This window comes from Penicillium maclennaniae (assembly GCF_028827695.1).
Source record: "Penicillium maclennaniae strain IBT 15551 chromosome Unknown utg000003l:1.0-5670915.0:1.0-5674809.0, whole genome shotgun sequence".
In the NCBI taxonomy this organism is placed as follows: Eukaryota; Fungi; Ascomycota; class Eurotiomycetes; order Eurotiales; family Aspergillaceae; genus Penicillium; species Penicillium maclennaniae.
The window spans coordinates 1702741-1716499 of NW_026623215.1; the positions used below are offsets into that span (position 1 = coordinate 1702741).

Genomic DNA, 13759 nt, shown 5'->3' on the forward strand with positions numbered 1-13759 from the left:
GAGTGAACGGAGTCTATGATCTTGGTAAGAAATGACTGAGAATGAGACAGGGTCCCTGAGAGGCAGGCGAAGCTTTATAGTATTTTCAATGTCTTGGTTCGGTCCCGAAGCTCGAGATTCGGGCCCGGGTGTCTAATATGAGGCCGATGTAGAAAATGGCCCCCATCTCATCGAGATTTAAATACTAGCGATCCTAAACAAGCCCACATAATCTTTTGTAGCCCGCTTTTAAATCCTTGTTTCCACAGAGCCGAGTTTGATGGGGCTCGCAGATGAAAACATGGGTATTTCTAATGGTTGTGTCTTTCCAGAGGGAACACATCAGCAATAAGTACGCCTAAAATGTCTCATCCTCGAGACGTTCCGTTCGTCGAATAACACTCGGGCTCTGATCATCATCAAAATCGTCCGTGATGTCACCCGCTCCAGCCGTAGCTAGCAGATCGGTCACAATGCGCTTGGAAGCTTCCTTGGCTTTAATCCATGAGAATTTAGCACTCTTCTCTTCTCTGATAAAATTGGATGTGCAGCTCTTACCTGGAGTCTTCATCAACCTGCTCTGCGGGATATGAAACTGCATGGTCTTGGGAGGACTCGGCCCGAAATCTTCGTCATCAAGATCATCGTCACTATCCCACATTGAGTGATTAATGTTGGGCTTCGCAGGTGTCAAAACACTTGTACCAGGTTTCGGGGTGCCGCGAGTACGGTTGCTACTGGTACGCCGCTTGCGGTTTGTTCCAGGCGTGTTGACACCTTTAATAGGCGATGAGAAAATCTCCGAGTGCATCTGAGGCTTCTCGAGCTCTGGACTGGACATCGGTGAGTCGTCATAGCCAAACCGCGATGTCGATGTGGCAGGCTTGGGTGTGATGTTGAATTGGGAGCGAGTGGCTGTACCTCCGCCGACGTTTTTGAAACCCTTGCCGAGAGGGGTTGCTTGCACACGATAAGTCTTGTCGAGAACCTGATGAAGAACGGGATCCGAGGGTTTCTGGTATCGTGCATCGCCGGGTGTGGATTCGTACTTGATCGATGACGCGGGTGGAATGAAGGGAGACGACATAGGTGTTCCGGAGGAGGCTCCATGGGGGAAGAAATTATGTCGGCCTGGGGTGGATGGGAGGGTTGACGAGTCTGGCATGTCGAAGGGTGCGTCGTCTTCATTGATTTGCTTCCTTAGGTTCTCGTAATCGGAAGAATGTTCGATGGATGAAATGGTGATGTCGTCTTCGCCGGTGTGCCGAGCTGGTGCACGAGGGGTGCTATGCGACGATATGGTGAGCTCGGTCAGATCAATATCATCACCATGACCATGTTGCAGATCCGGACGTTTAGATGATGGCGTCGCGTAGGTCTGGTCGGGTTCTTCGCCGGCTGTGCTCTGGGTCACATCTGCGGAGAGTTCTTCCTCTGTGGCAGTGGGCTCCTGCGTTGTATCACCCTCGTTGGGTCGTTCTTCGTAGCCGGAAAGAGACACGTTGGCGCTTGCTTCGAAAAATTGTTTCCAGAACTGTATATCGCGTTAACTTCGACATTCAAATCTTGTTGGGCATCAAAACTTAATAGATCGAACTCACCTTGGCACCTTCCCAGACATCGCGAGAATGCTCTGCATACTGCTCCACACAAGGAAGAATACTTGAAGTGACGATCCGGTGGGCTGTGCTGAAGTTCTGATCGATCTCTGCATGCAGATAAGAGGATCAGTTTCATGCCTAATGGATTGTTTACCACGGTCTCACCTTGGAGCGTGAGCGTAATGGACTGTTCTAATTTCTCCAGCTCCTCCGTCAGTGATAGCGGACGCGGGGGTGCCATCGATTGACGAGACATAATGACGAATTGCAAGGAGATGCTCGGGGCGCAAAGCTTCAAAGTTGAAGCTCCCAAGACGCGCGGGGAACACGTCCCAAGGCGGTGACTTTAGGGCCGGGGATAAGGGCTGCGTGGGTCAGGTGTAAGTTTTATGTAAGAATCCAGGCATCATCCGGAGCTTCGGAGCTCGTTTCCAAGTTCTTGATCTTGGAAGTGTGACTTCTAAGGAGAAGTACAGAAGTAGGCATATTGTTCATCATGCCTGCGCCACTTGTCAAAGGTGAGATAACGATCTCCTGGATCTCCTAGTTCTCCTGGACCCGGATCTCTCGGGTGGATCTTATCAGTTCCCCGCCGAGGACTGGTATGCTGACATTCGTGTAGGTATCATCGTGACAGCCTCAGTCCTGGTGGCTGCTGGTGTTGCTGTTTATCAGTCCCCTCAGTTTCAAGAGTGGGTGGCCACTTCCCGACGCAAAATCGCTCTAGCCTTACACAACCTGGGCGCTGAGATTCAGCCGGGTGACCCCATCCTCCGAGAGGACATCTCCATGACCGAAGAGATCGGCCAAGCTGCAGACGAACGAAGACGAATTGCTCGAGCGGACATTATGAAGCGGGGCATGTTACTTGAATCTCGACTAAAGGCGAGAGGGTCGCATGAGCCGCTCGATAGCGTTGACTCTCTAGTAGACAACGATGGTAAACTCCGCGCGTCAAAGGCTGAACATAACATCAACGATGTCGGTGCCTCAACCGGACTTGATGTGGGCTCACAACCTTACCGTCGTGGTGAAATGTCCAATAACTGGGATTTCTTACCTGCCGACATGCCATCGGAAACCTCATCAAACCATCCCTCGGAGTCCGTAATACAACTAACTCCTACTTCAACCGCACCTGGCGAAATCCTTTTCGACCCTCTCTCCGGTTCACCCGTCAGAGCCCAGTCACCGATGTCTACCTCGACTTCCAGTCACACGGAAGGCAGCCAGGTCTATTACGCCCATCCTCATTCGGATTCCAATGTGACGCAGCAGCAAGACCTCCTCACGGACTTAGATGACTTTGCCCAAGGAAATCAGTTCCAGCACCCCGTTTCTTCTGCACCATCAACTGCCGGGAGCTTCAGTCATGTCGGTGACTTTGACGCGTCATCTGAAGGCACATTGAGTGACTTGGATGCTCGTTCGGTAGGAGGCATAGCTACTCCAGCCAGCTGGTCTGAAGTTGGGAGTGAGATAAGCAATGAGGATGCTGGTCATCATCACTTGCTGTAATGGGAACAAGTATTGGGTTTGAGCTATTTCAGGGTAACGGGACTATGGCGCTTGAAGGTTCGGACAGTTTAGGATGGGATTTTGGGTATTGCTGGCTCGTGATCCAGCCTTTCAAATTATTTCAAGCATTGAATGCTTCATACACGCAATATCACGAGAGCGCGTTTACCTGGCTGGCTCTAAATTTGAGACACTTTGCATACTTCAATGCTGAGTGTAGTCTTCTATCCCTAAGCCTTGTGCATGCCTGAAGGGCTCTTCCCGGGAAGAATATGCTACACCCCCTCTTAGCCCATTCCCTGAATTTTGTGCTGAATTATGTTGCTCTTTGTGTATTCACCTCTGACTTAAGAGGTAATGTCCGAGCCAGCTTTAAGAGCTGCGAAATGCACCTTGGCGGATCTGAGCTGTTTCCCGGGGCACCACAGCTACCAGTAACTCTCTGTGGGATGTAAAACAGTCGAACAAAACCCCAGTCTAGCGCCATTTGTCTCATCGTCGGCGCCAACCAAGGCGCTTTGAAGTTGGGAAAGGCCTCCTTGCGCACGAGAACTGTCACATCCTTCTCGGGTCTCGCGATGCTACACGTGGTGCTATAGCCACCGCCAGGATCGATCCGTTTGGTAATATTGTGAGGCCCATCACGATCGACGTGACCGACGACGCATCCATTCAGTAGGCAGCCGAGGAGGTCGCATCTAAGAATGGCCGTCTGGATGTGCTGATCAACAATGCGGGCATCAACAACGAATTCGAGATGCACTTACAACATTGTTCAAAACCAGGAGGACGGTATCCAGTAGAAGCTCGATCTGGCAGAGATGCGCCGACTCCTTCGCAATGCCTATGATGTGAACGACGCCGGTGTGACTATCACAATAGAAGCTTTCACTCCCGTGCTTGAAAGATCTACAGCGATCCCAGCTCAAATCGTGTTCGTGTCTTCACACACGGGATCACTAGGCCTTGGAGGTGACCAGTCATCTGAGTGGTATCAAAAGCTCTCAAATCCCAGCTTCTCCATCTATCGCAGCAGCAAGTCTGCGTTGACCTTTTGACTCGACATTATGCGGCCAAGTTCCAGCCCAAGGGGTGGAACGTCAACGCGTCTTGTCCCAATTTGACGGCAACTAATTTCTCCCGCGGCAATGAGCGGCCCGCATCGGAGTCTGTGTTGAATATTATTCGATTGGCGACCCTGTGTGCCGATGGCGAGTCGGGAATGAACACAGATGAGAAAGGTGTTGTCCCGTGATAAGCCATAGTTGCTTTTGAATTGCTTACGATGGGCCGGTGCGACAGCAACGGAATAAATCCAGACGGTATTCGCACCTCGTGTTCCGAGTATAGACCTAGGCACATTGTAAAGTTTGACTTAAGATGCCAAATCAACTTTGATCCCTTGAAGTAGCTGGTACTTGTGTCGACTCACGTTCGGCACGTGGGGTGAGGTACCAGATACGCAGCCGGTTATCGAGCGTAAAAGAGCCTCGGTATTTTCGGGGAAGCTTAAGCGGAGACTCTCCTACTTGTGCTCTTCTCCTCTCCCTTCGCTCCCTTGCTCCTTTGTCTCTGTCAATCATCGGTCTACATCTATACTAAGGGTGAGTGTGTTCAATCTTCTATCCATCCTCTTTTTGAATGACACAACCCTCCAAACTGCACATCCGCGTCATGGAAGCTTCCCCGCAACCAACTCCGAAAATATCCCCAGCCGAAAGAACAGCAACATCCGGATGGAAATGAGATGACATATGAATCAAACACTAATATAATAAACATCGATAGCCTTCCAATCCATATTGAATCATGGCCGCAGATCGTCTAAGCTCTCTCTTTAACCACCTCAAGGGTTCTGGCGGTGGAGTAAACGCCATGTGAGTCCGCAACTCGCCACTGACACATTTCCAAGCTAATTTGTATCAAACAGCACCCAGAAGAACCCCGATGATGTCGTTATTACCCTCTCTTTGCGTACGCCTTTGACCAAGGCGCGCAAGGGTGGTTTCAAGGACTCCGAGTTGGATTACATTGTCTACGCTCTGCTGAAGGAGACTCTGGCCAAGTCCAAGATCGACCCCGCGCTGGTCGAGGATGTCTGCCTTGGCAACGTACGCTCTTCATCTCTCTTTGGCATACCGAAAACTAACAGAGACCTAGGTCGGTGAAGCCAAAGCCGCTTACATGGTGCGGGCCGCCGCCCTGGCCGCCGGCATCCCCCACACCGCCGGTGCCTCATCAGTGAACCGCTTCTGCTCATCCGGCCTGAAGGCCGTGCAGGACATTGCCAACCAGATCTCCATGGGCCAGATCGATATCGGTATCGCCCTCGGCGCGGAGCTCATGTCCGCTGCTGGCGACCGTCTCGAGCGCCCCTTCAACGAGGAGGTTCTGCGCAACCAGGAGTCTGCTGACTGCATGCAGCCTATGGGCCAGACCTCGGAGAATGTTGGTAACGACTTTGGGATCTCTCGTGAGCAACAAGATCGTTATGCTGCCGAGTCTTTCCGTCGTGCCGAGGTTGCCCAGAAGGCCGGCTGGTTCGATGATGAGATTGCTCCCATCTCAGTCAAGGTCAAGGATCCCAAGACTGGCGAAGTCAAGCAAATCACCCTGACTAAGGATGACGGTATTCGTCCTGGTACTACTTTCGAGTCGCTGTCCAAGATTCGTCCTGCGTTCCCTCAATTTGGTGATAAGTCGACTGGTGGTAACTCTAGCCAGGTTACTGATGGCGGTATGTCTATTCTCCCTAGAGCCTCCATAGAAAGACAGGCTAATTGATATCTCAGCCGCTTCTGTTCTCCTCATGCGCCGCTCCAAGGCCATCGAGCTGAACCAGCCCATTCTGGCTAAGTTCTGCGGCGCCACTGTCGCCGGTGTTCCTCCCCGCATCATGGGTATTGGCCCTACTGCCGCCATTCCCAAGCTGCTCAGCAAATTCCAGCTCGACAAGAACGATATTGATATTTATGAGATCAACGAGGCCTTTGCCTCCATGGCTGTCTACTGTGTGAACACTTTGGGTCTCGACCACGCTAAGGTCAACCCTCGTGGCGGTGCCATTGCTCTTGGCCACCCGTTGGGAGCTACTGGTGCACGCCAAATCGCTACGATTTTGAGCGAGGCACGTCGGACGAAGAAGAAGATCTTGGTTACCAGTATGTGCATTGGTACTGGACAGGGTATGGCGGGATTGTTCGTCAACGAGCAGATTTAAATATGTAGCTATACTTATGCATCTTGAAGCTCTGATGGGCTATTCTACTTTCATCATGTCGAAATCTTGAAGCGCATGTGTTCCTCCCTGTGAGATTTGTTCAAAGTTTAGCTCACCCCGTGGACGGTACCTTCTACATGCCTGGTACGGATGTCTGGACAGACACTATCGGTCTATGAATAGACAGCTTGGTACTCACCAACGGAGAACTCCGCGTTCACTTCGTCATGTTCCAATCTAGGTGGTTTGGACACGATCTCAAAAGCATGTTTTCATAGTTCTTCAACCGCAAGGAATACTAGCCTTGTACACAGGGCGAATTTGAAAAGCGGAATGAATATTTCAGAAAATCAATTGCTTAGACCAAGTAGTCATCAGGGTATCAACTATATAAGGTACAAATTCACATCCCTCATCTCCCATCATCCTGTGTTTCCTTCTTCCCCTCCCTTTTCAGCCTCTCCTCCGCAGCCCTCGCAAGAATTTCCCTCCTCGACTCCGTCCCCCCGCTTTCTCTATTCCCATCTCTCAACCCACCAAGCACGAATTCACCTCCAGTCCACCCACACTCGTCGACATATTCCTCCTCCCCACTCTGAACCCGCTCCCAATCTCCAGGATTATAAAATTCCTGAGTTGTCAAGCGATTCCCACCAGACTTCCAATCTCCAGCCTCCACCTCCCGCTCGATCTGCGCCGTCAAGTCCCAGAAATCTCGGTCATGCGGCCCGAACACACAGTGCGCGAGCTCGTGACAAAGTGTTTTGCGAATAGTTCTGTAGTCACGGTAACCATCGTACGCATCTGTGCGCAGGCGAAGCTCGATGACTTCGCCTTTGTTCCGATTTAGCCCTAGCGTGCGCGACTCGCTGGTCGTGTGCTCCGCTGGGTTCATTTCCGTGAGGAGGGGGACGGAGAATTTGTGTTTTGCCATGGCAGCGCGGATGCCTGCATCGTCACGAAGGCGGGTGAGGAACTGGAGGGAGCGCTCTGGGTTCGGTAGGTAGTTTAGGGGGAGGAGGCGGTGGAATGTGTAGTTGTTGCTGCCGCTAGAGAGAGTATTGATGCCGCTACTGCGAGATGCTTTGGGTTGGTTCTTGCGAGCTGCGGCTAGAGCTGATGCGCGGGTTTCTTGGCGTTTGCGCTCGCTGGTTGCTTGTTCGTGAAGGTCCGCGATCGCTTTGGCTGGGGTGCCGAGGAGGGTGATTTTAAATTTTGGTGAGTCGAGTGGGAGGGTGTCGGTAAGAGTGGTTGGTGGAAATGGTGCTTTTAGCATTCCTGGCTTTGGAGCAATGAGGAGCTTTTGATTCTCGACCGGGATGTTCAGAGTGCCTTCGATGGCTGTGGAGAGGTCTTGCAATGTCGCTGAGTTGGAGAGCTGGAAGCTGTGCGGGGTTCCGTGGTGGTGCACCATTAACTCCACGGAAGGCTCCATAGCGAGGGACTTTGTATATACCGGAACAAATGTACGAGAGATGTAGGAAAGAATAAAGTGACAGATGCAAGGCGCGCGAAACATGTAGGAGACCGAAATAGGCAGGCGCTGAGGCGAATTCGAGGCGGTTCCACGGCGATAGTTTGTCAGCGCGGAGATAATACGATTGGATGCCTAAGGCCATCATGGCTGAGAACCTCGGTTCACAAAGACACGACTTGGTCCATGGATACGGAAAAGTTAATCATTTTTGCGAACTTTGCGCCAAGGATTTTAATGCCCAAACTGACCCTTCAAACTATAGGTACATTGCATCCGATGAACTCCATTCTCAAGCATATATGCAAACCAAATTATGACGAATTTGTCATGGAACGCCAGCCGGCCCAGATGCCAAGATGTACGGGTATGAGAATGAAATGCCCAATGCAGCGCCGAGAAAGTCAAGCTCGACGAAATGAAGTAGAACAACATGCAAAAGGAGAAACTGTTGACAATCATTCATACTGTCGGTCTTCTGGCATTTTGATGGTCTGATTGACTAGAATCTCATCGGAGATCCATTCCGCCGAGTCTGGGAACCAAGTATGACTAGTAGGACAAGATAGTCAGTGGGTGCACTGGAGGTGGAACAAGAAGCAGACTCACTTATGGAACCTTGTCATGGTCAGTGCCTTCTCCGAGTATTCTTCTATCAACATGGATTCATATTGGAGCGGCACCTTGGCCGGAACCCCCTCAAATGTAGTCCAGCGCAGTGGATAGATATCTATCAAACGGTATTTGTGGAAGTTTTTACACTGCCAGATGTCCGGGTGATCAGGCTCCAATCGACTGAGACCGGTGATGTCAATGTAGAGTCCGGTGTGAATATCGATCCAGCGCGCGTCAATGATATTATGTCCTTGTCCACGTTCGCGCTGCCGCGACCACGGGTTGATGTCTAACAAGTATTCTCGCTTCTTTCCGGTATCGGGCGACTCGTACTGGATGACTGTGCGGTTAAAGTGGTCGGCGAGGTAGGCAAGAGTGGTGTCGGGGACCTGGGTGTCCATATCCCAATCCCAAGGGAGGATCTATCGACACCAGTTAGATCAGACGTCAACGCAGATGCAGTATCATCCCCACTTTTTCATTCCACCACCAGCCCAGTAGGGTTCCGTGTGCAATCCATGTCTCCAGCTCGTTCTCGTTGAAAAAGTTCAAGTATGCGCGGATCATATGTGTGAGTGTGTCGGCGCGTTCTCCGTCGTCGACGGGCTTGGTAAAGTACCGGGAGTCATAATGGCCCAGGATATCGTCGCGGCCAGGCTCATGAAAGTATTTATACTCGGCGGAGGCATTGAGTCCATATTTCCACCATAACGGATCTCTCAGTGTAGGATCGCTATACAGGTCTTGCCCGGACTGGGGTTCCGCATCGTCGGCGAGGGCAACGCAGCCACTGCGGAGCAGATTGCAGGGACAAAGGCCAGTAGCGTTCGCCACTGCATCCCCGGTCGTAGGAGCGGACTCCGCTAGGATGTCGTTCTTATAAGATCGACTTGGTATAGAAGCATGAGCCGGTTCGCATGCTGAAGCTTCGACCGGAGCCAGGTATCAAAGTCCGGATGGCAATGGGTCCCGCATGTGCAAGGTAAGTAGCGACTCTTTGTGCTGGTGTCCCGGTATATAGACGTGCCCTTGAGGCAGAGACGACTTTAGAGAACGAAAAAAAAAGGCAGAAGATCTTGGTTAGATCCACAGAATCAGTTCATCCGACTAAGCCGGGTCTATGACAATATGTACACCCCGAAATCCCACCGTGCGGGGCGAATTAGACCGGAGTCTCCACCGATGGGCCCTCTTGAATAACCGGGTCCTGTCAACGGAAGCCCATTCAGGGAAGGGGTTACGAGAGTTCCCTTCGAGAAGCATGGTCCTTGACTCCCATTGGCGAGACCATTTAGGGATATGAATGCGCATGCGATGATCCGGGGCAGCGCTAGAGCGTAATGAATCATCTCGGGTCCCAGTACGAGAAAACCGAGGAAGCAAGAATTTCAGGCCTGGATCTCGCGTGCCCGTTTTCCTGCTTGAGCCGACCCACCCACCAATGAAAACCTGTCTCCAGTGGTGTTGAATAGTCAACTATGTACGGACTACAGTAGACTGACACGAAAGAAAAGGGGGGTCCCAGGATGCGCAGCAGAAATTACCCGATCTACATAAACTATGGGATACGAGTACGGGATCAACCTCCCCCATCTGCCCCCTCCAGAAGAGACCCAACCGGGATCAAGACCCTCAATTGGCACTGGATCCTTGGCAAAGGATGCCAAGGATCCCAAGGATCCTTCGGTACAAAAGCACTTGCCCTTTTGGATGAGGTTATTTAGACTAAAAATTAATTTTTTTTCATAGCCGGGCCACTAATTGCACCCGAGCACGCGACCCTTTCCTGCATTAGGCGTGACCGCATATGACACTTGGCATGTTTAACCCCAAGGAAGACTAGGGACTATGCCCTGCATGGAAAGGAATTAAATCACAATGAGGAGTCGGATCCGACGGCCAGTCAAGTCCTGCACTAACGACCCAGGTCCAATTGAGCTACGAGTCTCCCCAAGTCGTGGGTGTCAGAACAGAACATCACGGATTTTAGAAGCCCTTGCAGTACAATCGATCTGACTATCAGAGAGGATGAGATAGAGTGAACTTAGACGGATACAAGATTGGAGCTAGTGGCAAGTGACCTCAGCCTGGAGCCGCCGATCGCACCAGGAACAGCGACAGGAACAGCGGTTCGCAAGGATCCGCCAATCTAGTTTGCTACACGAGAATTGTGCGTGAGTCAATTGATCTATTCAATCAGAAGAAAACGATCTACATCATAATTGTTTGCCATTAAACAAAAAAAAGTTGAGACCAACGTTCGTTGATCGCGTCTAGGAAGCGTGAACACATCTTGAAGCCTTTTTCATCATCATACTCGGCAACTCCAATCTCTGGAGCCTTGCCGAGTGGGGTCTCCCAAAAATAATCCCAGTAACCGTCGGCACTTACTGCGACTCCTCGGTCTCCGGCGCGTCCTTCATCTCGGCGTCAGCCTCCTTGGGCTCTGCGGCCTTCTTAGCCTCGAACTCGGCGCGCTTCTTAGCAGCGGCGGCCTCCTCAGCCTCCTCAATCTTCTTGTTCTCGATGTCGTTGTACTTTTGGATGATGGGGCCAACAAGGAAGCGGAGCTCTTCCAGCTTGGCAACGTAGGTGGCCTTGGTGCTGTCCCAACCATCTTCCTCCAGCCACTCCACAAGTCCCTTGAGCGTCTGATCCAGCTGCTCTTTCAACGTGCCATCCTTAGGGTTCTGTGGCGCAACATCATTGATGACCTCAGAGTAGATGCCACCATCAAAGAATTTGTCACGGTACTCGTAGATGCGGGTTTCGAGCTCGTTCTTCTTCTCGTCAGTCTCAGCAACGAGCTTGTCCTCCATGTACATGGCGTTCTCGCGCTCGGCCCAGGCCTGCTTCACGGACTCTTCGGTAGCGCCGGTGCCGGAGACAATGGGCAGGTCACCCTTGCGAACTTGCTTCTTGACCTTGCGGGTCTTGGGTGGCTCATCAGTCTTAGTGTCCATGGCCTAGTATTTTAGTTAGTAATCTTTTCCAACAGCAGGTAAAGATAATAGCGAGGAGTGAAGTCACTTACATCACCATCCTTCTGCTCATTCTCCTCGGGAATGGGCTCTTCGACCTCTACGTCCTCGACGTAGTAACCAGACTCAACATTCAGAATGCCGTGGAGGTTCAGACGAGCCTTGAGCTTGCAAATCATGAAGTCGTCGTTGGCATCGGCCTGGACACCCTTGACGGAGAAACGGCCAATCCAAGGGTTGACCTTGCCGGGCAAGTCCTCGGGCTGGCTGTAGCGGGCCTCGAGATCGAAGGGCTGCTTGCGGCAGAATGTGAGGATCTTGGTGGAAGGCATGACGTTGCCACGACCGAAGACAGTAAGACTGGTGTCCTCATCGGGGATCTCAGGGGACTGCTCCCAAGTGAAATCGATGGGGTAGTTCACGATGTCGTGGACGGAGAAGTCACGGACACGGAAGATTGGGGACAGAGTAGCGCAGCAGAAAGCGCAACCACGGGCGATAGCCTCGTCCTGGTTGAGAGTGAAGGACAAGTTCTTGCCAAAGAACTTGCTGATGGTTTCCTTGATGGCAGGGACACGAGTGCAGCCACCAACCATCTCAATCTGGTCAATGTCCTCAACAGTGAGCTTAGCCTCAGCAAGAGCCTGTTCCAGAGGGACGGTAATCCGGTCAAGAAGAGGCTTGACCATCTCCTCAAGGTCATCACGCTTCATAATGGTGTTGACATCAACATCATTCATCAGAGACTCGATGCTCATGGGAGCCTGAGGGTTCGCGGAGAGAACCTTCTTGAGCTTCTCGGCGGCAGCGACGGTTCGGGAGAAGGCCTTGGGGTTAGTGCGGATGTCGATCTTGAACTTCTCTTTGAACTCATCGGCCAGACGCTCGGCCAAGGCGAAATCGAAGTTGCGGCCACCGAAGTGACGGTCGCATGCAGTGGCCTTGACGTTCAGCTCACCCTTGCGGAACTCAACGATGCTGGCGGTATAGTCGCTGGCACCGATGTCGATGAAAACGACGCGACGGGGTTTCTCTTCGGGGCCGGGCAGGTCCAGCTTGGTGATACCCCAGCCGAGAGCAGTGGCAGTAGTGTCATTGACGAGACGGAGAGCATTGAGACCAGCAATTTCAGCCGCATCGATCATGGCCCGGCGCTGGACATCGGTGAACCAAGCGGGAACACTGATGGTGACATCGGACACGGGGGTGGTGGCATTAAGCTCCTTGGTGGTGATGTCCTTGATCTTGGTCAAGAACATGGCAACCAGCTGAGTCGCCGTGAATTTCTCCTTCTTGCCGAGATAGCTGACCTCGACACCAGCCTGGCCATTGACGTCACAGAGGGTCGCGGAGTTGTACTTCTGCTCAACCTGGACGTCGGGGTCGTCGAACGAGCGGCCAATCAGGCGCTTGAGGGAGCCGACAGTGTTCTTCAGGTTTGAGGTCTCTCCTGTCTTGGCGGCCTCACCGATGTGTCTGCAGCGAGCGGTGAATCCGACCAGGGAACTGTGCACAAATTTCGAGTCAGCGATTTCAAACCCTCGAAGATGATGGAGGGCGGCGGGTGGCGTCACTTACGGGGTCTGTCGGTTGGAAACTTCATTGGTGATCTGTAATAAACAAATATCAAGGGTTAGCCTCAATTCCTCAAGGCGATTTTCGCCGGGGTCGCAGTGGAGGAAGATGGAAGATCCGGCACGGTTGGGCAGTCGCGGGGCAATACATACAATATCGATGCCCTTGTTCCTGGCAACACCGATCTTGGTGCTCTGGGCACCGAGATCAATACCGACAACGCTCATTGTAAGAAGAAAAATGTAGGGTATATGGGAGGGAGAGTGGGTGGGTGGAAGGATGAAGAAGGGTGGTTCAACGAGGAAAGAAGTTCAGAGGGGAGAATTTGCACGCCACTCCACTATTATTATTGGCGGGGTGATTAAACCACTTTATTGCCCAGCGGTCTGATATCCTGAAGATCTTTACCTTGGCTTTTTTCTCTCAAACCAAAGAGGGAAAAAAAAATTATCAACCAGTATAATAGTGACAGATATATATACGCGCCGATTTCAGGTAGATTGTTAGCTATATAGTCGTGTCATCCCGACCTTGTGCGTGGCCATCGAACCTTCTGGTGGCTACTGGACCCTTCACCGCCAGAAAGGGAACGGCATAAAAACTCGAAAGTCTCACCGCCCATTGTGGGTCTTATGTAATGATATCACGGATCCACCGTGGACTAATGAAATGGCTCATGTGTCAAAGTGCGGGCGAACTCTGCCCTCTTTGAATTTTGCCCAAGCCCGAGTCTGGGCTACAGCGATAACGATACTCAGGAATGCATTTGTCAAGTAACATGGGGAATAATAGTGAT

At 51.8% G+C, this 13759-nt stretch overlaps 7 protein-coding genes across 7 annotated transcripts; 3 read left to right on the forward strand and 4 right to left on the reverse strand.

Moving 5' to 3' along the window:
* Positions 1 to 337: 337 nt before the first annotated feature.
* On the reverse strand, positions 338 to 1836 carry N7477_002743 (DASH complex subunit ASK1; the record flags this gene model as incomplete). Its single annotated transcript, XM_056964406.1, has 3 exons — positions 338 to 1513; positions 1581 to 1687; positions 1746 to 1836. 3 exons carry the CDS (start codon positions 1834 to 1836, stop codon positions 338 to 340), a joined length of 1374 nt encoding a protein of 457 aa, XP_056824359.1.
* A 240-nt stretch (positions 1837 to 2076) lies between these two features.
* N7477_002744 (uncharacterized protein) lies at positions 2077 to 3098 on the forward strand (the record flags this gene model as incomplete). Its single annotated transcript, XM_056964407.1, has 2 exons — positions 2077 to 2098; positions 2203 to 3098. The coding sequence occupies 2 exons, from the start codon at positions 2077 to 2079 to the stop codon at positions 3096 to 3098; spliced, it is 918 nt and encodes a 305-aa protein (XP_056824360.1).
* An 821-nt stretch (positions 3099 to 3919) lies between these two features.
* On the forward strand, positions 3920 to 4353 carry N7477_002745 (uncharacterized protein; the record flags this gene model as incomplete). Its single annotated transcript, XM_056964408.1, has 2 exons — positions 3920 to 3994; positions 4132 to 4353. 2 exons carry the CDS (start codon positions 3920 to 3922, stop codon positions 4351 to 4353), a joined length of 297 nt encoding a protein of 98 aa, XP_056824361.1.
* A 554-nt stretch (positions 4354 to 4907) lies between these two features.
* On the forward strand, positions 4908 to 6318 carry kat1 (putative 3-ketoacyl-CoA ketothiolase (Kat1); the record flags this gene model as incomplete). The annotated part of the gene is made up of 4 exons (XM_056964409.1): positions 4908 to 4975; positions 5029 to 5209; positions 5259 to 5835; positions 5891 to 6318. 4 exons carry the CDS (start codon positions 4908 to 4910, stop codon positions 6316 to 6318), a joined length of 1254 nt encoding a protein of 417 aa, XP_056824362.1.
* A 412-nt stretch (positions 6319 to 6730) lies between these two features.
* On the reverse strand, positions 6731 to 7753 carry N7477_002747 (putative zinc metalloproteinase; the record flags this gene model as incomplete). The annotated part of the gene is made up of 1 exon (XM_056964410.1): positions 6731 to 7753. The coding sequence occupies one exon, from the start codon at positions 7751 to 7753 to the stop codon at positions 6731 to 6733; it is 1023 nt and encodes a 340-aa protein (XP_056824363.1).
* A 497-nt stretch (positions 7754 to 8250) lies between these two features.
* On the reverse strand, positions 8251 to 9718 carry N7477_002748 (putative mannosylphosphate transferase (Mnn4); the record flags this gene model as incomplete). The annotated part of the gene is made up of 4 exons (XM_056964411.1): positions 8251 to 8344; positions 8402 to 8829; positions 8882 to 9296; positions 9609 to 9718. 4 exons carry the CDS (start codon positions 9716 to 9718, stop codon positions 8251 to 8253), a joined length of 1047 nt encoding a protein of 348 aa, XP_056824364.1.
* A 1076-nt stretch (positions 9719 to 10794) lies between these two features.
* On the reverse strand, positions 10795 to 13190 carry hsp88 (Hsp70 chaperone Hsp88; the record flags this gene model as incomplete). Its single annotated transcript, XM_056964412.1, has 3 exons — positions 10795 to 11373; positions 11442 to 12894; positions 12967 to 13190. 3 exons carry the CDS (start codon positions 13188 to 13190, stop codon positions 10795 to 10797), a joined length of 2256 nt encoding a protein of 751 aa, XP_056824365.1.
* Between the last annotated feature and the right edge of the window lie 569 nt (positions 13191 to 13759).